General features: G+C 42.7%; 2 protein-coding genes across 17 annotated transcripts in view; one reads left to right on the forward strand and one right to left on the reverse strand.

Moving 5' to 3' along the window:
• Nucleotides 1–1,771: 1,771 nt before the first annotated feature.
• On the forward strand, nt 1,772–21,512 carry tbc1d8 (TBC1 domain family member 8). The gene is made up of 20 exons (XM_084909077.1): nt 1,772–2,155; nt 7,696–7,806; nt 7,965–8,083; nt 8,234–8,462; nt 8,681–8,921; nt 12,961–13,168; nt 14,148–14,345; nt 14,670–14,819; nt 15,013–15,163; nt 16,855–17,069; nt 17,208–17,325; nt 18,040–18,325; nt 18,490–18,619; nt 18,845–18,943; nt 19,075–19,143; nt 19,233–19,503; nt 19,612–19,677; nt 19,771–19,857; nt 19,949–20,058; nt 20,244–21,512. The coding sequence occupies exons 1-20, from the start codon at nt 2,029–2,031 to the stop codon at nt 20,634–20,636; spliced, it is 3,378 nt and encodes a 1,125-aa protein (XP_084765203.1). The 5' UTR covers nt 1,772–2,028; the 3' UTR covers nt 20,637–21,512.
• Nucleotides 21,090–23,149, reverse strand: part of neb (nebulin) — a 60,707-nt gene continuing 58,647 nt past the window's right edge. For all 16 annotated transcript variants that reach the window (XM_084909061.1, XM_084909071.1, XM_084909068.1 and 13 more), the window contains one exon: nt 21,090–23,040. In XM_084909061.1, coding sequence (XP_084765187.1) covers nt 22,867–23,040 — 174 coding nt within the window. In that variant the 3' untranslated portion in view covers nt 21,090–22,866. The remainder of the gene's footprint in view (nt 23,041–23,149) is intronic.

A 23,149-nucleotide genomic window follows, 5' to 3' on the forward strand; every position in this document is an offset into this window, starting at 1 on the left:
GTTCAGTTTCAAACCACACTGTGGGAGTGTCAGAGAGCGTGGGTTTTAATGGAAGCAGGTGTGAAGTGCACCTGCCGGTGGATCTGTTGGGATAATATATCCTATATTATCTCTCTATGTGTTCCTTATTACACATTTCCAGTGTTTATCATCCAGGTCCTATACAGGATACATTACAAGTCCTATAACATAAAAAGCTGTTTTCCACTCCACTGACAGTCTTTCAGTGTTTCACTTTTCACAGAAACTCTTTTGTTTTACAGTCAAACACCTGAGGGCTGTTTCACGCGAAGGTCCAATCACAGAACGGTCACTGGCTCACTACCGGAACTGGCGGAAGGGAAAGTTGGTGAAATGCGGAACAGGAGAAAATAAAGTGAAGAGCTCTCACTCTGACCCCGTTTTTCACAAACTGTGTACTTTTTTAAAAACTTATTAATCAAAGTACAATGTGTTATAGCTGTGTAAGTTACTAACAAACCACAACTACTTTCCACTTTCCAGCTTTTACCTGGCCACCATTCACAAGTTAGACTCTGCAGAACACGTTACAGTCATTTTCATTTATTTATTAGCTCTTTAGCTCAAAATCTGCTGCGGCTGATCTCAGTAAATCTAAGTTTCCTCTCTCATGTGGAAACTTATGCGACAATTGGCAGATGTGGTTAAAAGAGTTGCAGGAGAGCCAAAGATCAAATCTAAAGCAGACTGTTTTCATAGGAATCTACTGTAGAGGGTTAATGTATTATTTTTAAATTACAGTAAGTTTTTCCTGTTGAAATTGTTGAATGTTGAAATTGGACATTATTTTACATTAAATATTGAAGTTACATGGCACAGCTGGCTAAATAAAGCTGGGAGGTGAGTTTAATTCTGTTAAACTGTTTTTATTGTTTCTTTGAATGGATCATGTGCATTTGAAGAGGAAAACATGTGACTGAGAATATTCTGCATAATAATGGGTTGTTTTTTTTTTAAAGCAACATTTTGGCTGTGGCTATAGTGGCTAGTTAAAGTTCAAAATTATTCTACAAACGTCACATCGACAGCTGCACATTAACAAATACTCTAAAGCAGGGATGTCACACTCATTTTACATCATGGCACACATACAGCTCAGTTTGATCTGAAGTGAAAAAAGTAGTGCAGTTTCAACAGTACATCTCAGTTTTTCTACATGATTAAACAAATGCTGCTCTTGAAGCTAAATGAAAGAAATCTGTCAGTTTGGCTCTTTCAGCTTAAATTGTAATAAATAAATGTGTAAAATTACACCAAAGGTTCTGGTAACTAATTCCTGTAAATATAAAACAGTTTCTAAAAAAGTTTCTGTTAATTCACAGAAATTATTATTATTGTTACTTTTTTAAACTTTGTTTTTTCAAAAAAACAAACAGAAAACTACAGAAATTTCTATAGTAGAAAAAAAGCTGGACATTCTGTGTCATTTGTTTTTCTATGAATTATTTACTTTGTGTAGTGTGAATGGCCATGAGAGGGTCTTTATGAGTAGGAAAAGCTGTAAAATCTGTGAAAATACAATTAAAAGTAAAAATATCTATTCATTCTTCCAAAGCCATCCAGTGGGCCGGATTAGGGTCTGTCCCGGGCCCATTCTGGCCCCCGGGCCTTCTGTTTGACACCCCTGCTCTAAAAGGACCACTGTGGTCCATGAGTTATTTTTTTTATGTTGTTTCATTTTCAATCGTAACCGCTCCGCTCTGTATGTAAAGCCACGGGAACTCGATTCAGCCACCGAGTGAGTCATCGTCTCTTATAGGCGATCTGTGAGTCGTGTGTACAGCTGCTGTGTGTCTAGCGTGTGGAAGCAGACGCGGGGCGAGGAAGTCCGAAACCTGCAGCTGTCAGGAGCGCAGGATGGCCATGGATAAAGCCGAAAACCCGCCGCTGTAGGAGCGATCGGGCCACCCCCGAGCCGAAAAACAGGCAGATAAAGTTTATACTCCCCCGCTGCTGCAGAGACCAAATCGGCGGAGGGCTCACTCCGGTCCCTCCCTGTTAGAAGAAATGTGGCTAAACCCCGATGAAGTTCTGCTCAAAAATGTGCTGAAACTCTGGGTGACCGAGAGGAGCAACGACTTCTTCCTGCTGCAGAGGAGGAGAGGCCACGGCGAGTCCAACAGCAGGATCACAGGTAAACAATAAAACAGTCAGCTACTGGAGCAACAACACCAAACAAAGGGGAGGCCATGCTGCCAGCACAGGCACATACACAGGGAGAGGGACAGGTAAAAGCACTGGTGTGTGGCAGATAAAACAGGTACAAGCATGGACAAAGAATGGCAACAGGCGGGGTCACAGGTAAACAACTGGGTGTCCAAAGAAGGGGTGTGTTCAGGACGGTTCTCTACAAAGAAAGATCAGTGTACACGTAGATCTGTTAAATCAAAGTTCGGCACATGCCTGAATTATAGCAGCCACGAGCAATCAGGAATGCCCCCGAGCCGCATACCTGTAACTCACACCTGCTCAAACTCTGCATCCTCTGAAGGGGACGTTAAACTACACCCACGAAACGTGCGGTTAACTCATGTTTACCACCAGACCACAAATGCATCCATTTAAAACAGAGCACTTGTGTTACATTCGGACAAAGACAAATGCCTCACAAGACTCACAAATCACACGAACTGCGATCTGTGAGAGTCTTGTGCACGAACTTGTGAATCAGACTTAATCTGTCAAACAGTGAAAGGAAAGAAAAGAAATTGGGGCAAACAAACAAACTGATTCTGATGTATGATTCTTTCTTGCGTGATTTATTTATTTTTTATCCGAGCATTTGCTAAATGTCTTTGCTATAAAACATAAAACACACGTTTGTTTCAGTGTTTGTCAGTATTGTACAGATCACAGTTGGATAACCCATTTCCTGCTATTCCTGGCGCAGTATTCTTTGAATTCTTGTGGTGACAATAACCATAAACATCACAAGAGCATTATTGGCTGTTTTTAAAATGTCTTTTTTTATTGGGCTTGTGTTCTAACCTGTTATGAAAAATTCCCCAAACAAAAGCCAGCTGAATTTGAACTCTGACCTATCACTGTAATTTCCTGTAGGAAACAGGCTTTGTTATGCTGTGGGCTCCTATTGTGTTAGCTGTTACAGAGGTGGCATCATGCTGCTGTGACACTGTTGTCCTTTCTATTCTTTAGTGATTTTTCTATAAATTTCTGACCCCACACTTGTTGCAGCGGCTGCAACTTGGCCTGTTTTCTGCCTCCTCCGTCTGGTTTCCTCTGTGTGTGTTTTGCGTCTGTGTAACAGGCTTTGCAGGCGCACTGGACGCTTTTTTTTTTTACATTAGTTGATGCTAATTACATTAAAGCGAGCATGTGCCTCATCCACTGTCTCCTTTTTACGATCTGTTTTCTTGCTTGTGGAGCTCTTCTCATAAAACGGAATAAGTGGGACTTCCTGGCTGGAGTTTACTTTGTGTTTGTTCCTGCTGTTCCCATAGAGAGAAGACGGGGTCAAAGGGTCAAGTCCTGCTCTCACGTCGTTTACCATTATCTAATTCAGGGACTGTAGAAAAAAGCCACGCGGCAGAGTTGTCTGTTTAGTGGCTTAGATTGGATTTGCTTCATGTTTCCACCTATTAATTAAATAGAAAGCCGAGTTGTGCATGTGGTCTCAGGACTCAGCTGTACAAACGCACTCTTCTGCTCTTATCACCGGTGACTACACTCTTCCAGCTGGATTTCTGAGAAGGGCTGGGTAACATCTGCAGCTGATCAGCCCGTTCACATGTTTCTATTTCAAACTAATGCCTCTCTCGTGTTGTTTTTAGTGTTTCCTCATCCGATCAGCGAGCCTCAGTTCACCACTCCAGCCTGAGCACAAGAAAATGATGTCCCGTTTATTAATTTTGATGCGTTCAAGAGCGGACAGAGATCACGGCGTCGTGGATGTGAAAGCAGACGTCTGTTTTGCTTTGCTGCGAGCCTCCTAAAGGTCGCCTGCAGTCATCATGTCTCCACAGCAGTATACCCCTACAATGTGACCGTTAGCAGAGAGAGGCAATGATTCACCGTGGCTCCATTTTATTTTCTGGAAGCTTCACCAGTGTAAACCCCGTCTGGGTTTGTGGTGACAGATGGATAGTTTTGTGTTGCCAGGCTGCCGGATTTGCAGCTTCAGGCAGGTCAAGTTTGAAGCTAAGATGTGGTTTACATTTGGCTGAAAGTCAGAGCTGTCTGCTGGAAAAGGCTTATCTTTATATTTCTACCCCCTCGTCTGCTGAGCGTTTCACCAATATGGGCTCTAAAGGGCTCACGAGCTGATGTGCGGCCTGAATTTGATTATTATTAATCAATTAACATAAAAACAACATCGTTTCTGAATGTTTCTCATGTCCATTGAAATACTTTGTGGATTTATGACTCTCTTTGGCACAGTCATGCGGCCTCACGGCAGGTTTTACAGGCTGACAAGCCTTAAGTTGTTGAACTATACTGAACCTCTTATAAGCAAGCATGCGAGTTCCTTTTCTGTTCATGCAGATTTGTTTTTGTGTCTGCGTGTGTGTACCAAACCAGAGAAGACACTGCTAAACACAGAGATAGAGATCTGGTTGCCCTCATCTTTTTCAGTCATAGCTTTGAAAAGCAGGGCTGTGCTCAGCTCGGGTGGGCTGATCTCACTGATAATGGCGTCTTTGAAAGATAAAAATTCTTTAATAGATTAAAGCAAAGCTGGGTTGTAAAACGTGAAAGTACCTTAAGGGGAAAAGTCCCAAACTTTGTCTTCTAATAAACATTTTAAAAGTATTAGAGAAAAGTTAGACTAAGGGGCTTTGGGGTACTATGAGCCAGACATATTGGATTTGATGGCTGGCCGGTATTATCGGGGGTGTTGACCTATTACAAATGGAATGCATCCATTTGGTCCTAGTTGCTGAAAGTGTCATTTTTAAGTGTCGACTGTCCTTAGTTGACTATGGTTAAGTGCACCTGCAGGCCTGCAGAGAGGATGTGGCTACACAGCTCTGTGCATATCTTATCACGATCAATACTTTGCATTAGTCACTGTATCCAGAGGGTTTGTGCGATTTCCATACGTGTTATTTTGGTTATAGTATTCTAAATGGGTTTGATAGGCCTCAGTGTGGGTTGTTGACAATGTGAAACCTTAAGGAACCTATATTTTTTTATTATGTTTCAAACTCTTATGATGGGTGTAGTACTGCTCATGAAGTAATTTGAACTTATAACCCAGTTTTTCATACAAACCAGGTTCTGTGAGTCTTTATTTTTATTGCATTGTCATTATCTATTTTCAAATTGAAGAATGTGTGTAGCTACTCTCTAAGACCTCTGGAGTTCTCTTAGGTCATTTGCTATGTTTATAATGGCGATTAAGCTATCACTTTTTTATTTATCATAATGATTTTATTGTTTTCTACTCTTTCAAAGCTGAAAGTTTGATGGACTTCTTGATTTTGAGTCAGAATATTGTCTGCCTCAGTGTGTGCTTTTTGCACAGAGGAAATACAGAATAAAAGTGGCACCAAGAGTGTAGTTATTTAGAGAGCATGATGCAGATTAGCTATGGTTCAGGAAGATGAAAACCTGATGACAGTAGCCCTATTGAGACCCGATGAAAGCTTCAGGCAGGACGTAGAACCATGTGTGCCTGGTCTGTTTCTATTTGCCTGACGACTGCAATGCACGGAGTCATTCAAATTTATGAGGGTTCGGGGCTCAATTTTAGCTTCGAGAACATCTGTGGAGTTGATTGCAACTGTGGAGATGCAGATTTCCTGCCGGATTTTGGTATTAAAACTGAACTGAGCAACTGTTTTAGTCGTCTGCTGAAGAGATGGGTGGATATTACATGCCTGATTACATTCGAAGTCCTTCTGTTTTTAAATGAGACTCATCAAAACCGTAATAAGGTTGGGTTCGACCTCTCTGCTGTGCTGGATGTGTCTTAAGTGGTAGTTTTTGCTGCTCTATTTGTCTCTTTATTGTGATTATGCCTTTGAGGGAAGCTAATCTGCATGCTGCCTGAAAAGTTTCCATTGGAACCAACTACGGTTTCCTCATCATCTGAGCCATATTTTATAATAGGCAAACACGTGTAGTGCTTCTCATAGACAACAGACATGATAGGCTTTATGATAACCAATCTAAAGCATACTAGCGGAATTAAAATCAACAAAATATTGGAGTTAAAAGCAGTACCAGAATTTAAAAATATGCAGTGCACGCAGTAATGTGCAGATGTTTTGAACCGTCCCTCATTTCTTCATATTTTTCTAGGAAAATGAGAAATGGGTGGAGTGATCATTGAAACTTGTACAAACACATGGGAACACAGTATATAAGGCAAAAACAGAGTTTGTATAATTGCAACTCTTAGACTTTCTTGAATTTTCTTTAAGTAGTCTTCAAAGCTCTTCTTTAGACATTGGCTCCCTTTTGTTCAGTTCTCTGCTTCAATAACGTTGAGGTCCAGACTGTGGGGAGGCCCATTGTGTGTTTTTCTGTACACTGCACTGTCAGTGTGTTCGGGATCATCGTCATGCTGAAAATGAAGCTCTTGGCAGTCAGTTTTTTTCCAGATTGATGCCTTCAAACTTTAAGTTGGTTCTTTGCTAAGTTGTTTGTCACGTGTATACACAACATTTGTTCATCCTTTGTGTTAAATGCCCTTTTTGCATTTGAATGATTAATCCATAAGGTCAGCATTAAACGGCTTAAGAAACAAGCAAAAAAAACAAAAAAACAAAACAACTTCCCTCCTGAAAAGGGTCAGGTAGAAGGACTGGACTGAAAATAAGTTAAAAGCAGCCAATATCCAAAGAAAAACTTTAAAAGACCTTTAGAAAGCTTTGAGAACTATTGCTCAAGAAGAACATTTTTAAGAAAGAGGGGTGGCTCAAGACTTCTACACCATGCTGTACAAGCAGAGCAAGTGCAGGCACATTACTAAAAGGCTGTGCAAACATATAGGTCATTAGATGGCTTTTGAAAGACTCCATGGGAAAAGGCATTAATTGCTCTGGCGCTAATACTGAACTGACAGAAGTTGGCCAAAAAAGATGAAAATGCTACATTTACATTAATATTACCAATGTTAATGATTATCAAGAAATAAAAAAATAAAACCCTTTGTAATTCTAAAATAAAACAAAAATATAAATTAGAGGAAAGTGGATGGAGTGAAATCATGCGATGGAAAACCCTCAGTTAGGCTTATTGTGTATCCTGAAATTGGATACTGAAAAGTCCCTGCTATATGCAGTGAGTGTAATCCGAGATAAAGTCCAGAGATGTATAAAACTCACCAGTCTTGTCCTCTTGGTGTTGGAAACAGCCTCTCTGGGTGTTTCCAGTTTCTCCTTCTGTCATGCAGATGTGAAATATTGCTGTCTGTTCGAGAGCTCTTCAACCCCGTCTCACTCCGCTGACAGGGAGACTGAAGAGTGGCATTAGTACACTTGTGAGATTGTGTTTTTCTGGTTGTTGTAGTTGAGGTTTATGTGATATTCAACGATTATTTAAGCAATAGATGTGTTAGATCTCAGCGTGTATGTGTCCATCACCTGCTGTATTTTTGCTAAATAATTCAGAGATAAGAACAAAATATTAACACTTACCAGGAAATGACTTTTCACACGGCAGAATTCCCACTGATTACTGATTGTCTGTGCTTCGCCATCTCTGCAGGGCTCCTGGTGGGGGCGCTTGACAATGTTCTGGACTCCACTGCCAGGGTCACTCCCTTTCGCATCCTCCTCCAAGTTCCCGGCTCCCAGGTCAGCTGGATCATTGCCAGTGGTGAGCTGAACCCTTATGCCTTTTTTTTTTTTAATGTTTTCATCTGTGTGCCTGTTGTGATCTGCAGCCTTGGGAGATTCCTGCATACTCGGTTGCCTTACCTTGACTCAATTGACAGGCCGGAGATGTTAAATTCTCTCATTCTTTGCTTTCATCAGGAGCTGCCATAGAAGAGGTGAACAAGCACTGGGACTGGCTGCTCCACAACCTGCTTCACTCTCTGTCTGTGTTTGAGAACAAGGAGGATGTTGCCAGCTTCGTCAAAGGAAAAGTCAAGGTCTGTAATGTGCCAGCATAGTCATAAAAACTCAGAGAGGATGAGTTTTAGATTGAAAGATGTGATTTTCTCAAAGATTTTTAAATGATGTGGTTGTGGGCCCATTTAAAAGTAGGCTGAAGTAATGACTCCAGCTTTTGTCTTCTGCAGGGCCTTATCGCCGAGGAGGTTCAGGGACGCCAGGCGGCCCAGGAGGATGACCCGGGGAAGTTCAGGGAGGCGCTCCTGAAGTTTGAGGTTCACTTTGGCCTCCCCTCGTCAGAGAAACTGGTGACGTACTACTCCTGCTGCTGCTGGAAGGGCCGGGTGCCTCGGCAGGGCTTTCTCTACCTCAGCATCAACCACATGGCCTTCTACTCCTTCCTGCTGGGGAAGGAAGGTCTGTACTCCAAAGTGAGAGCTCTCATTTTCAATCTAAAAGACTGCACTTGTTCATCAAATTGGTAATAACGGTACTCAGACTTTGGCATTTGGAGAAACTCACATTCTCTTTTAACAGTATTAGAAAAGCTTGCTGTGTAAACTATAGTGAGTGCAAGGTGGCTCTAAGCTCATACACTCAGTGGGATTTTATTCTCTTCTTCCTTCCCCCTTCAGTCAAGTTTGTGATTCCCTGGGCAGAGGTAACACGGTTGGAGCGGGTCTCCACCGCATTAATGCCGGAGGCAATTCGGGTCACCACACGGCAGCGGCAAAGGGAGTTCTCCATGTTCTTGAACCTGGACGAGGCGTTCGGAGTCATAGGTCAGCTGGCTGACATTGCCCTGAGGCGGCTGCTGGACAGCAAAGGCCTAGAGCTGGACCGAGTGCTGCAGCAGCCCGCACGCATCACCAAAAGGTCAGTGCCGGTTCAGGTGTGTGCTAACAGTACAAACAGACAGTGAGTTTCTTAATGTGAGATTAAGCAACATTAGGAATAAAACAAAGTTATCCACAGAAAGAAGTTCAAACCTTTGTTCATTTCACTCTAATCCTCCCAAAAAGTTAGCAAAGAACTCATATTGAATACCTGCTGTAAACACTGTTGCTGTACTGCTTTTTTAGTCAGGTCCTTGTAGATCAGGGGTGGGGAACTCCAGGCCTCAAGGGCCGCTGTCCTGCAGGTTTTAGATGTCACCCTGGGTCAACACACCTGAATCACATGATTAGTTCATTACCAGGCCTCTGGAGAACTTCAGGACGTGTTGAAGAGGTCATTTAACCATTTGAATCAGCTGTGTTGGATCAAGGACACATCTAAAATCTGCATGATACCAGCCCTCGAGGCCTGGAATTGCCCACCCCTGTTGTAGATCCTTTCAGGCACGAGTCATTCAAAATATTGCAATTATGCTTCTCTCATAAGCCTTTGGTGAGTCAGCCTGAAACTCACTACTTCCCTTTTTACACACAGCAGTATTACTATGTAGATTCCTGCCTGTGCTAACCCACTGAGTCAGTAACTCGGTTACTCGCTTCACTCACAGTCTCACTGCTTTGCTAGTCCAGCATGAAGGCTGCTGAGCTCAAAGCATCACAGAGCCCACGCAGATCTGCTCAGTATGACGGAGCAAGCGGAATATTTAAGCTATCAACTGCAAATTGCTGCTGCAAGCCCACAGCCTCCCTGACACACCTGCTCGGGATGCTGCAGTATTAACAGTATTACTACAGAATAAGAAATAAGTAGGTTTTATAGGGTAAAAATAATGGAATTAAAAACAAAAGTCTGCTTAGGCGTTAGGTTTTATTGTGTTCTCAGCCTCACAGAGCTGCCGTTTCACAGCACAAGTTCAGTATCACAGGAACAGTGTGACACAGCTCCACTCCTATAGCACTGTTGGTGCAGCGGTTTTTGTGGTGGGTGTGTGCATGTGTGTGTTTGTGTGCGTGCATGGCAGGGGGCAGCTTTCCAAAGCAACAACAAACATGGCAACAGAAGTTGTGCCGTGTTCTTTTGTGTATCTGTGTTGTTGTGTTTTTTTGTAATGCAGGCATACACTTTGTTTATTTTTCTAAAAAAAGAAAGAAAGAAACAAAACCCAAACAAACCTCAAAACCATTACAGGAAGTCAGGTTCAAAGCTTTATCTAAAAAAAAAAAAAAAAATTAGTGCAGATGCAGGTGCCCGACTGGATAACACACCACATCACAGTAGTTGCTTTATATGTGTGTGTCCATGCATGTGTTTGAAGAAGAAGAGGAGGAAGGAATAGAGCTTGCCGGATAAAGAAAGTACAGAGGGTCCAGAACGGGCAGGATGATGAATAGCAAAAGAGGAACTGAACGTGTGGTGATGAGACTGAAATCACAAGTGGCAGATGAAGGCAGCCAAATTCACATAGAGAAAAAGAAATGGGGCTTCCCATGGACGTTAGTATTAACATACTTCTTTGCTGGGATCCTCTCTTCCTCATTCATAGCCCACTCATAAAAACATCTGCAGTAATTCAGTTTCTATTCTATTTTGACTCTTTCTATATATATTATGAGAGGTCACATAAATCTGCACGCCAGTCGCTGTGCTGTGTTTCGCATTTGACTAATGCACATATCGCAGTATGTGAGAAGTAAGCATCTAAACATCCAAATAACAGGGCAGAATGTTAAAAATGATGCTCGCGCTTTAAACAAATGTAGTGTAAAGTGAAAGGATTGTGTTATAGCATATATACAGACAACGAACAGTTATTGTCTGTTGCATTTTAGTTGTGCTGGGGGAGCTTCTTTTTCAGATGGGAAATAAAAACATTTGGGTCAGAAAATAGAGGACAAAGAGCTGTGTTTAAAATTGAATTGATCTCCTCAGGGCACAACCAGCCTGTCTATTGGCAGTTTAGAGGTTGGAGGCAGAAACTCACTTCAAATCTGTTTTGCATCTTCAAGAATAAAGCCTACGTTTCTGCGAAAGGAGTTAAAAAGCAAAAATAGATTTCTTGCTTTTGCGAAAGGGTGACCAGACATCCCTGAAATACAACGCAAGCGCTCTCACCGCAGCTCTGAGGTCGGTTTGTTTTACCAACCAGATGGAGGTGCTTGTCACTGAAGCGTGGAAGTGTAAGACGACTCTCCTACAAACACGTTCGATAGACCTGCTTCACACCAACATCTTTAACGTGGAAGAGCACAGTCGAATTTGAATTTCGGATTTTCTTTAATCCACACAGGGTCAAAAGTACACAGACAGCCTCTAATATGTACATACGTGGCGCTGAAGGTTCTACAATGTCTTTTAACTTCACAAGGCTGAAGCCTATTAATTTCTCATTGGTGAAGTCACTATTGACTACAACTGGTAGTTTCTCCTTGCTGACATAAAAAGAATTTGTTTAACGGTAATATTTGGATTGACCATTACTCAAAAGACTCAGTGAAGATCTGTCAAGGAAAACTGTAGATTTACATAAGCTGTGGAGGTCTCTTGGAGCCATTTCCAAACAACTTCCAAGATCACGAGTTCAAACAACTGTATGTAAGTATAAGCAATTCAGATGTGTGACCACTTTGAAGAGGTTTGGAAATTGGTTAGGATGCTCAGGGACAACCCAAGAAACACTAAGGCTCAAGCCTACCATGAGTTGGAGGTGGAATACTAATGTCACTATCCACAGTCCAGCGAATCAGACCACGGCAAGTTTTACATCGCAGTGGACTGAGAGACCAAGTAAGAAGCCCCTCGTCGAAAATCAAGCTATTCAAGCTTGACCGAAACTTGCAGCTGCCCACATGGACAAGCCAAATGCCTTCTGGGGAAAGTTTTGTGGTCAAATGAGACAAAGATTGAGCTATTTGGCCACAGAAAATGTGTTTGTACCACCACATGTGGAGCATGGTGGTGGTAGCATCATTCACTGGGGCTGTTGTTGCTGCCCGTGGTCCTTGTGCACAAGGTGGATAGAATAATGCAGAAGGAGGACTTCCTCCCAATTATTTAACTTCAACAGCTAGACGGTTGAAACTTGGACACAGTTTAGTGTTGAAGTATGACAGTGATACCTAACATGCATCAAAACTGGTTTTTGAACTGATGCAGTGGGCTAACGTTAAATTTGATGCTTCAGGAATGGGTTTCCTGGCCTGTCCAGTCATTACACTCTGCAAAAAGAACAGTTCAAAGAAATCATTAAAATTACAACCATGTTCATAATGAGTATATTTAAAATTCTGGCCTCAACTGTTCTGTTATATTTATTTACAGAGCCTTAAGTGATGTGATTTGTCATGTCAGTCATTGATAAATGCAGCTTAAATAGAAAAAATGAAGAGCATTTGCACTGGGAAAGGATAAACGGTGAGGAAACAAGGCCGCTTCTCTTGTCTTGGAAAATTATAGGGTGGGATTTAAAGCTCTGCAATAAACTCTGCCGAGCAGCACTGCACTTAAGTGTTCTATTCTTGCACTGCAGTCGATTATCACGCACATAGCAAGGCTGTGCTACAGCTCCTCTTTGTCTTCGTTTAATGTGACGTTGACACAGTCATGCATCATTGAGCTTAGCGCAGCGCGTTTGTTCAGTGTTGAGCGTCACTGTTGCTGTTGCCGTTCACTGGCACAGCTTCTGTACTCCATTTCAAACAGCTGATACGGTTTTGGTATTTTGGAAGCTGTTAATATACAAGTTTAAGGCCTTTAAGGACCAGAGCTTTATTCTGTAGAGATTTATCTGTTTGCCAGAAATGTGAAGATTTGATTTCTCAGCCAGAATAAGTACTGTTTATATTTCCCTGTGTGTAGTTTTTAGTGAAAGTGAATGAGACGTAAATATTTTTTGTCCTTTTGGACCCGTTTCCTCACTGACTGAAGTTTTTGTAATGTCATTTGCTTTTGCTTTCACTCCCCCACCTGTCTCAAACTGCCTCATTGTCTGACTCTTCCTCTAACGATCTCCCCCTCCCAGGATCCTAGAGGAGCAGGCTATTAGGGAATATGTTCTGGCTCTGTTTCGACTCCCACGGAGTGAAAACCTCTATGAGGTGGCCTCCTGTTCAGTTTGGACACCACACGCCCGCTGCCACACAGCCGGGACTCTCTACACCACCGACAGTTATCTGTGTTTCTCCAGCCGAGAGGAAGGCAACCTCATCCTGCTCATACCCCTCTCAGAGGTACAGTACTTGCCATTTAGCACATTATTAGAGCTATTACATACTTCCCTCCCTGACATTTATAACTGTGGCCTGCAGATGGCTCTCATAAAGTACAAAAGTTCAAGTTAAATCTTTAAGTGTCTCATAAAACAATAAACATAATGGACAGCAATCCAGGTTAAAATGCATTGTAAATGCAGCCATGTGGCTAATTAAAAGACTGCAGGTGTCTACAGGAAGTGACAGAAGGCTCAAAAACCTTTGGTCCCATGTCATGTGATACAGTTAGTCGTGACTACCTGAACATAAATGCACTTGTTAATGAAAAGTCTGGCTTCATCTTTGCTGTCCCTATAAGACAGCTTTCACAGGGAGTCTTTGTTTATTCTGTCTGCTGTGGTTAACCGGTAACATGTGGACTGATTTCATGTGGTTGATCACGTGGCACCCTGCAGAAGGAAATGAAAACACACTGTATACACTTTGTTAGCTCTGTCAGGAATGTAAAGGAAGTGGTTTTAGTAGCACTTGACTCTTTGACACAAATTAACAGCCAGATTGCAAACTGTAAAAAAAAACATGAAGGTGAAAAAGACAAACCTTAAGCATTTTGGGGGAATTCAGTCTTTTAGATCCTAGTTTGTAATAAAGTCTTTGCAGTTCATTGTGAAAGGAAGAGGGTATCAGCCGGTGGTTCAATCTGTTCAGTCATTCATACTTTCTAATCCTCTGTTTCCTGTGTTTTCTATTGAAGCATTGTCTTTCACAAACCTAATCTACCCCTCTGCTCCTCCTGATTCTGCATACTTCGTACGTGGCTGCAGTGTTGTTAGTAATTTCAGGCTCTTGGATTCCCACTTTTGAAGATGTTTCTCTTCTTTCGATTCCAGCTTGAGCAGCAGGAGCCAGTCTGCATTCCTGCTCTGTTTTTGCACAAAGAACAACTGTGTGTGTGTTATGATGCGTTACCACTTCTTTTGGCCATTTTTGTCACCAGGTTTTGTCCATAGAGAAAGCAGACAGCACCAGCGCGCTGCCCAACCCTGTCATAGTGAGTATTCGGACTAAAAAGGCCTTCCAGCTGATTGAGCTGAACGACAGAGACGAGCTGGTTGAGAACATGAACTCCAGACTTCGAGCGCTGCAGTGGAAACGGTCCATGTTCCGCAGCAGGAAAGAGGGCAAGAGGAGCGTGGTGAGTGGGATGTTTAATTGGGTGGGACCTGCCATTTATACGGATAATGGAAAATGAAACAATGCAACAACACAACAGAAGGAAATAGTCAGTAATGTTTAATACACTGGGTTGTTACCAAAATCATAAAGACAAACGGTTGCTAGAAGCACTTTATGATGTTCTCTCTAATCAAAGTTAAAATGCCATATGTGGAACTGGAAACATTTCCTGTATGACGGCTAAGGGAAGTACTGCAAGCACTGTTCAGCTCTAAAGGGATCCAGTCATAGAAATATTGTTTGTAATTACTGACGTTTCTTTTGTTCTTCACATTTTCCACAGAGCTCCCCAACACCTTACTACACCTTCTATTATGACACTGGGTACTCTGATGAAGAAGAGATAGAGGAGCATGTCCTGCGCAACACTGTCAACAGTGAAGCTCTCATGACGGCCTTCCACCAAAATCAACCAGGAACCAACGGCAACAAGGTGGGAGGAGTCTGAGACACTGTTCATCTAAACCTGTAACTTGATATATAAATAACCAATCGAATGAATTCAGAGTCACTTCAGATCTGATTTAAAAGGCTCGTCTCTCCCTAAGAGTTAGAAAAGAACAATATCCATCAGCTGAATGTAGTAAGTCAGAATCAGGATCAGGAAATGTGTGTGTTTGTGTCAGAGCACGGATCAGGTGAAGGAGCGGCTGTGGGAGGATCATTTCTCTGAGTTCGGACGTGGCGTCCACATGTTTCGCACAGAGAAGATCCAAAAGCTTGTAGCCATGGGGATACCAGAGTCACTGCGAGGGGAGCTGTGGATGATATTTTCAGGTATATAAATATATATGTGTATACAGTTGTGGTCATAAGTTTACATACCCTGGAAGAATTTATGCTTTTTTGTTTGTTTTGTCCATTTTTCAGAAATAATGATAATACAAAAACGTTACTTTCACTCACGGTCAGTAGTTGGGTTAAATCATTTATCCACAGCTGTGTTTTCCCTTTTTAAATCATAAAGACAACAGAAACTACTAAAAGACCCTGATCAAAAGTTTACATACCCTGGAAGTTTTGGCTTGATAGCACAGGACCACGCAGATGGCATCAATATCACTGAGTTACTGTACAGAGAACAGGAAGAGGAGGCATTTTGCATTTTGTATGGACAGCTTTATCATCTGAGAAAATAAAGTACCTCATCCATAACTACCACAAAAGACTTCAAACTGTCATCAATGTTAAAGGAGGCAAAACACTATAAGAACTATTTCAAATATCTTAATAACAGACCGCTGCACACGGTCTGTGCTGCACAAGTGAAGCATCGTGTTGGTTCAAGGAGGCCATGCAGTCTTCTGATACCCATCAACACGTCAAATTAGCAGAAGTTAATTAGGCTGTTTTAGCCTGCACGCAATTGTGGCACATCTGCAAAACTGGAACATATTTCCGACATGCTATATGAAAATTGTGGTGTGTATACATATACATACCCCAATGTTTAAATTTTTGTATTGAAAATTATGCAGTTTAATGTGTCATTGTACTCTGAAATAAAAGCAATTGGAGTTAAAAAAGAAATCATGGAATTAATTTATTAACCAAAATGTATTCTAAACTTTTGACTCATCAAAGTCGCCACCTTTGGCAGATATAACTGCTGAACACACCCGTGGCGTTCTTTCTACAACAGGAATATTGTTCAGAAAGTTCTTCCCATATCTTTCGCAGATGTTCTCATTAATGTGCGGCACTTGTAGGTTGCTTTGCTTCCCCTCTTGTGTCCAGTTCATCCCAAACCAGCTCGATGGGGTTTAAGTCTGGAGACTGTGCTGTCTGCTCCATGTTTTCAAGCTTATCATCTTGTACTTTTTACCAGAGGTAATTCTGGCCTAGCTTGGACTCATGTTTTGGGTCATTATCTTGCTGTCGGATGAACCCCTGCCCAACTAGGCTCATACCAGAGGGTATTGCATGGCGCTGCAGAACGCTGTGGTTGCTGTGGTTAATTATGAGCGATACACTGATGTATCTGCTGAGTAAAAACACAGATGTGGTAGGCCAGCACACACAAAACAAGAAGACACACTTTGAGATTAAATCTAAGTCTCACTGTGGTCCTGGCCCCAGCAGACAATGAATTACTGTAAGGGTCCCCACAAGTATGGAATTACAGGTGTGTGTGTGTGTCTGTGTTTAAACCCAACTTGGGCTTCACATCCTCTTCTCTGCATCTGTTGTTCCTCAGGCAATGGCACTCTTTCAGTCAGTCAGATTTTATTTTGGTGTGTGGTCCGTTCCTCTGCTCAGTCTCACTTCCTTTTATCCAAACATAGTTCCTGTGTGCCGCAAAGAATAACTAAAAATGAAACCGATCGAAGGTAAAAAGGCACAGGTGTGCAGAATAATTTTAACCTGGGATTTTTCTTATAGCATATATATATATATATATATAGTTGGGGAACAAAACGGGGTAGCAGGTCATTCTCCATTCTCTAATTCCTGTGTGGTTTGTGCAGATGCATCCTCTGACCTAGGGTCCCATGAGGGCTACTACGCCAGCTTGGTGCAGAAATCAATGGGCCATAACAACCTGGCCACAGAGGAGATCGAACGGGACCTGCACCGCTCACTGCCAGACCATCCCGCTTTCCAAAACCCAACGGGCATTGCTGCACTCAGGCGCGTCCTCACTGCGTATGCTCACCGCAACCCAAAGATCGGATACTGTCAGGTAAAGGCGTTTAAGCAGCAGTATTAGTCATTTTTGTAATGGTGGCACTTATAGTGTAATACTAGAACCACTCATGTGATTCAAGTGTTCATCCTGACTTTAAGATGCATGTGTGAATTTTGCTTTATCTCTCACTAGTCTATGAACATCCTGGCATCGGTGCTGCTGCTGTATGCTAAAGAGGAAGATGCCTTCTGGCTGCTGGTGGCCGTGTGTGAAAGAATGCTGCCCGACTACTTCAATCGCAGGGTCATAGGTAAAGAGCCCAGAAGCTTTATTTGCTTGCAGCCACGCTTTTAAAAAAAGCACATAAGTGGTTACTGTGTTGCTGCTGTTACTGTGGTGCATGTACCGTTTCTGAGACAGGCTTTCAGAATAGGCATTATTTCCTGTGTTTGTAAAGGTGTTTATTTTTGCCCTGCGTGTTGCATTTGTAGCAATTTCCTTTTCCTTTTAATGTCCACATGTTTGTGGGCGTCACTTATTTTTGAAAGAACAGTGATTGTGGTCTGAGACTCTGTAGAAGCATAGATTCACAACATTACTTTAAAAAAAAAATTAAAGTAAACAGTTTCCACGTTTCAAAAGAGGCAAAAAATCCCCACAAAAACCATTGATATATTTATTCTGGCAACAACCTGCCTCTAGTTAAAACACAGAAACCACATTAACATTACCTGTCTTTACAGAACACAGCAGCTATTTAGCAAAGAGAAGTAAAGCCTTACTATAAAAATCTTTTGTGGAACTGCAGAACAGCACAGACTGAATAGCATGTTTATGCTGCCATCTAGTGGTCAGAATGATGAAAAAGCCATATATTAAGGAAAAATGGGCATCAAACAGGTCAGACTTATGAGAATCATAACACGTCTTGAATATATTTAACTTGGAGAAAGATTTGGACAGGCCTACATCCAAGGCCGTTCTTTGCCCCAACACTGTCTGACTCCACCGCCCTCTCCTGCAGGCGCTCAGGTGGACCAGTCGGTGTTCGAGGAGCTCATCAGGGAGCGTCTGCCAGAGCTGGCTGAACAGATTCCAGACCTTTCCACCCTCTCCTCTGTGTCCCTGTCTTGGTTCCTCACCCTGTTCCTGAGCGTCCTGCCGTTCCACAGCGCCGTCTGCGTGGTCGACTGCTTCTTCTTCCATGGAATCAAAGCCATCTTCCAGCTTGGTCTGGCTGTGCTGGAGGCCAATGCTGCGGAGCTTTCATCCAGCACAGATGACGGGCAGGCGCTTATGATTCTCACAGGGTAGGTTTGCAGCTTGCTGGCAAAGCAAAACCCAAAGCATTGTGCCACTGATTGACATGAATGCTTTCTTATATTACTTTGTGCTTTTGTCTGCATTGTATGGTTTATAATTGTATGTGCACGGGTGGAATTTAACACCTCATTGGTTTTCCTATGATTCCCAGTTTTCTGGACCAGGTTGGAAATGTAGAGTGCCCCGGTTTTCCGTCCTCCTCGCCTGCTGCAGAGGAAACTAGCTGCAGTGTCGCTAAGAGGCACACAAACATCACTGACCTCATCAATGACTCCTATATCGTAAGAGATGCACATTTTTTGCCTGATATTTGCCTTAAATAATTAGTTTGTGCACATTGTGCACCAGCTCCTTTACTTGTTTTCTTTCGCTTCCTTTTGTTAGATAAGTGAGCTTTTCACCTCTGGCTTATTCAACTACATTTCGCTCTACCGACCTTCTTCATAATCCTCATTTAGTCATCACAGTTCATGAGATATCTTTCATGCTGTGCTCTCTGACCTCAGAAATTCGGAGACCTGACAGTGCGGCAGATTGAGCAGCTCCGCTGTCGGCACAGAATCCAGGTGCTCCAGGCACACGAAGACACCACCAAAGAAAATGCGGTGAGAAGACTGACACAGAATCTCAAACATCTTTAAAGCTGCTCAAAAGAAGCTTGAAGGACACAACAGTATTACACATACCCAGCTCTCAGCTGTTTATAATGCTCCCTTTTTTTTATGCGCCTTTACAGTTGAGACTGGTGTCGCCAGATGTTTCCATCCCTGCAGAGAACTTGGCCGACATCTACGATCTCTTCAAGGTTATTTTCCCTCCTTGCTGACAGACTAATTGATGTGTGAAAGAGACCTTAAATCATTTTGTTTTCCTCTGTCCTCCTCCTCCCTGCAGACGGAGCACTTCATCACTCTGTACTGGGGTGACAGCAGCGCGGCAGCGGCGGCAGAGGCAGCAGCGTGGCACTACTGTGACTCAAATCGCTCCTTTATAGAACGGCAGTATCGGCTGGACCGACCTCAGTTTAAAAGCCTGTACGGGCTGCTGGTGCCGTGGCCCGATGTCTCCAACCAGCACACCGACACGCTGGCCAACCGCACCTTCACCCTCCTGGACCAGGACTGCGACAACCTGGTCACCTTTAGAGACTTTGCCAGCTGGCTGGGTAGGTAGAGGGAGGACAGGCGGGGAAATGGAAAATGCATAAAGCTGAAATAAAAAGAAGTTTCACTTTGCTCTGTCTCCTCATGTTTTTTTTGTTTTTTTTTTCAAGACACGCTGTACTTTGGGGAGCTGAATGAGAAAATAAGGCTGCTTTACTGCCTTCACATCCCTCCAGGTTATTCATTATGTGAATACGATTACGAGTTATTGAGCTCTACTCTCATGTCGGCGATTTATTGATTCCTTTTGCGTTTGTTCGCATCTGCAGCTCTGACAGAAACTGAAGATGACCCTTCGGTTATGAAGAGCCCCCTGCTGTCCACAAACAGACCTCTCTATGTTAATCTGCCCCCTCGTCAGTGCAAACACGCTCCCTCGTCATGTTATTGCACTTATCAGGGGGATTTACTTGTGAGGCTGAAGAACTCTCTCTCTTGTTGTTTTAGGTGATGACGGTGAAGTGACAGATTACCAGGATCAGCTGAAGCAGATGCTCCAGGATCTGGCCACAGAGAAGGAGAAAGATGTGGAGAAGCCTCTGCCTCTCATGAACCAGGTATAGGAGTCGCATGCTCTCACCTTTCTTGTGTAATTTCAGAGTTTTGTTGTTTTTTTTTTAGATGTATGAAAAAAGTCAGATTTCTGACAAAAAGTCAAGACAAAAATATGTATTCTGCGTTAAATAATCAGACAAACATGCAGAAGTTTGTTAATTAACTCTCTTTGTTCCTTCTTGTGCAGTCGGAGTTCATCCAGTTCTGTAAAACACTCTACAGCATGTTCCACCCGGAGGAGAACGAGCTCTTCCAGGCTATCGCCACAGTCACCAGTCTCGTGCTGCAGATCGGCGAGGTCGGCCATCGAGGTAAAATCGCCGGATCAGAGGCCAACAGCCAGGAGGGCTCGACGGCGGCGGGCGGGGTCGACGCCCACAGACGCAGCAGGAGTTCGGCAACAGCGGACAACGAGTGGACGGTGAGCTACGCTCAGATCCTGGCCTCACTGCTCACGGAGCAGGCGCTGGTGAACTTCTTCGAGAAGCCTCTGGATTTGTCGGCCAAGCTCACACAAGCCAAGGAGAGTCAGTATCAGCAGCGGGCGGGTTTGCTCACTCTGCAGCGAGCGAGCAGCTGACTCAAACGTGAACAGCAGGCTGCGAGCTGCAGCAGTGTCATGTGATGCTGAAGAGCCTTAATGTAACCTGTGATATTTATCGTGCCGATAACACGACCGCTGGGTTTCTTTCTAAGCCCTCAAACTGCTCTGACCTCTGACTGAGGACAGAAAGATGTTTTCTGTGAACATTTTTGAGAAGAAAAATGTTCCGGCCAATTCCAGTGGTTGACTCCCTGGATCTGGGCATAAGATTTTTCATTTAGTCCATTTTGGGCCATGGGAAACTTTACTTATTACCTTCTTGTGTCACCAAAAGGATGCCTGCAGCTCAGCTGTGTTTCAGTCCAATTATTTGTCACCACTTTGTGTTTTAAAGTGTTTACTGGCTGTGAAGATAACGCTCCACGCTTCGTCTCACTCACTTTCTCATCAGAAATCTGCCTTATTTAAGTCTTACCTGTAAACCTTGCGATCAGTGATTCAGCATTAAGGACAAATCTAGCATACGGATAGTGTTTTTTTTAATGACTAATTTTATTACTTCTATTTCTTTAATATTAAATGTTTTCAAACACACGCTCTCTGATTAAAGATATTTTTGAAAGCTTTTTCAGATTACTGGAAAAATAAATCAGCGTTTAATGAAAGCAGGAAAAAAGATGACACATTTTAAATAAAAATGTTGGGGGAAAATCACTTCTGTTTTCACTTCTTATTAAGCAAAATTAGACTGGCAGCCTCAGACTTTTATTTATTTTTTTAAATGTTTTCAGTGTTGGGAGATTATTGGTTCACTGCCGTGCTTTGCCTTTCACCCAATAGTGCTGGATTTTTTATAACTACAAAAATGTTTATCAGCTCATAAAAATAAATCCAAGTTTTCTTTGATCTTTACTCATTTTTCTCAGCTCCTCCGTCCTCCTGCCTGTGACCAGGACTCGAGTCGTTTTTACCCTCGATGTATGAAAGACGCGTGACACAGCTGGAACATACAAACCAAGAAGCTATTGCTTTGTATTCATACATCTTGAGTTTTTAATATGATCAACAGACTGACGATCAAGCTTTCAGCTCCAAGGTGAAGTGTGTAGGATTTAAAAAACACAAACTGTGAAATGAAATTAGCTCTGTTATTAACACATCCTCATCTGAGATAATAAAGCACAGCTGTAATAGGCAATAAGGAAACAATGGACATGATGAAGCTGTAACCACACAAATATTTAATCTAAAATTCCTGCTCCAAAGCAAACACGTCTCATTTAGTCATTTCCCCGTTTCCTCCCCCGTCTTTTCGGCCTGCCACCTCCTCAGAGGGGAGGGATTAATGCAAGGGGAGGAAGTGAGGAAAAGAATGAAGGATGTAAGAACTGATAATTGAGAAGGGCTCGTGTCTAGACTGTTTTGTATTTGGCTCGGGTAACTTCTACTGTTCGACTGGTGCAGTGAAAAGAGTTTTTAGCAGTGATCTAATGAAAGAGTCTGAAAGAAAAAAACGAGTGAAATGTATAGAAGAAGATGCCCAAAGTCAAAACTGTAGTAAATGAAGAGGAGGAGGCAGAGTGGTGCAGGAACTTGGTGTGCTTTATTAGCTACTGATTGAAGGTAGAGGACGTGCTTTAGCCAGGACCTAAATAATCGGGAGAAACAAAACACACATTTTACTAGTGGCCAGCCTTCGTTATAAAGGAGGGAAAACTGAGGCTTGGCGCAGAGAGCTTCTCATGATTTCATCATGGAGGAGGTAGATGGTGACTTACTCCTTTCTAACGTTCATATTTTCTCTACATGGACTCTCCGTTAAAAGGATTACATGAAACTTTTCGAGCCCGTTGTGTTTCAGAGAAAATACGTTGGACAAAAAAAATGATAAATAACGTAAATGAAATGTTTGAAATGTACAAAATCAAAGGGCCAGTTTGTGTGTTAGCCTCGCTTTTCCAGGACAGGAACAGAATAGTTAAAATAATCTAACACACGTTGTCATTCGTAGTAGGCACATTATGTATAATCAGATCTATTTATATGGGTCATGGCATGAAGCTAATATCACATCCACAGGGAGCGGGGGCAGCAGCATATTAATGATGACAGACTCCACGAGAATCACAATACAAGTAAAATACAAGTACAGACACTACAAGCTACACATTGCACAAAGCCACAGTTGTGATCACAGGCAGACCGATGAGTTTGCCCTGTGGATGCATCTCGCCCACTACGGAGGGACCGTGGGCGGGCTCTGTCTTTAGATTGCTTCAACGTAGTTGGCTGGCAGCATGCCGGTCTTGCCGGTACGCTGAACAGTACCGTACATCCAGCCTTCGTCGATGGACTGCACGTTGACGATGACGTCGCCGTCCTTGAAGGACACCTCGTCACTGTCGGCTGCGGTGTAGTCATACATGGCACGCACGGTTTTCTGAAGGAAAGAGATGGACACACTTAACAAACAAGCAGAAATTTTAAATTCAGCTTCTTTTCTTCAGGCCATAAAATAATGTAACTGATGTACTAAAATAATGATAATC

Source organism: Perissodus microlepis, chromosome 16, assembly GCF_051167445.1.
Source record: "Perissodus microlepis isolate ML-2025 ecotype Zambia chromosome 16, ASM5116744v1, whole genome shotgun sequence".
NCBI lineage: Eukaryota > Metazoa > Chordata > Actinopteri > Cichliformes > Cichlidae > Perissodus > Perissodus microlepis.

What these genes read in the sequence shown, in the direction of transcription:
- tbc1d8 (XM_084909077.1), top strand. Translation starts at nt 2,029, where the DNA reads ATGTGGCTAAACCCCGATGAAGTTCTGCTCAAAAATGTGCTGAAACTC. An exon ending in CAGCTGGATCATTGCCAGTG is followed by an intron (nt 7,807 to 7,964) that starts GTGAGCTGAACC and finishes TGCTTTCATCAG; the next exon opens with GAGCTGCCATAGAAGAGGTG. An exon ending in AGACTTTGCCAGCTGGCTGG is followed by an intron (nt 19,504 to 19,611) that starts GTAGGTAGAGGG and finishes TTTTTTTTCAAG; the next exon opens with ACACGCTGTACTTTGGGGAG.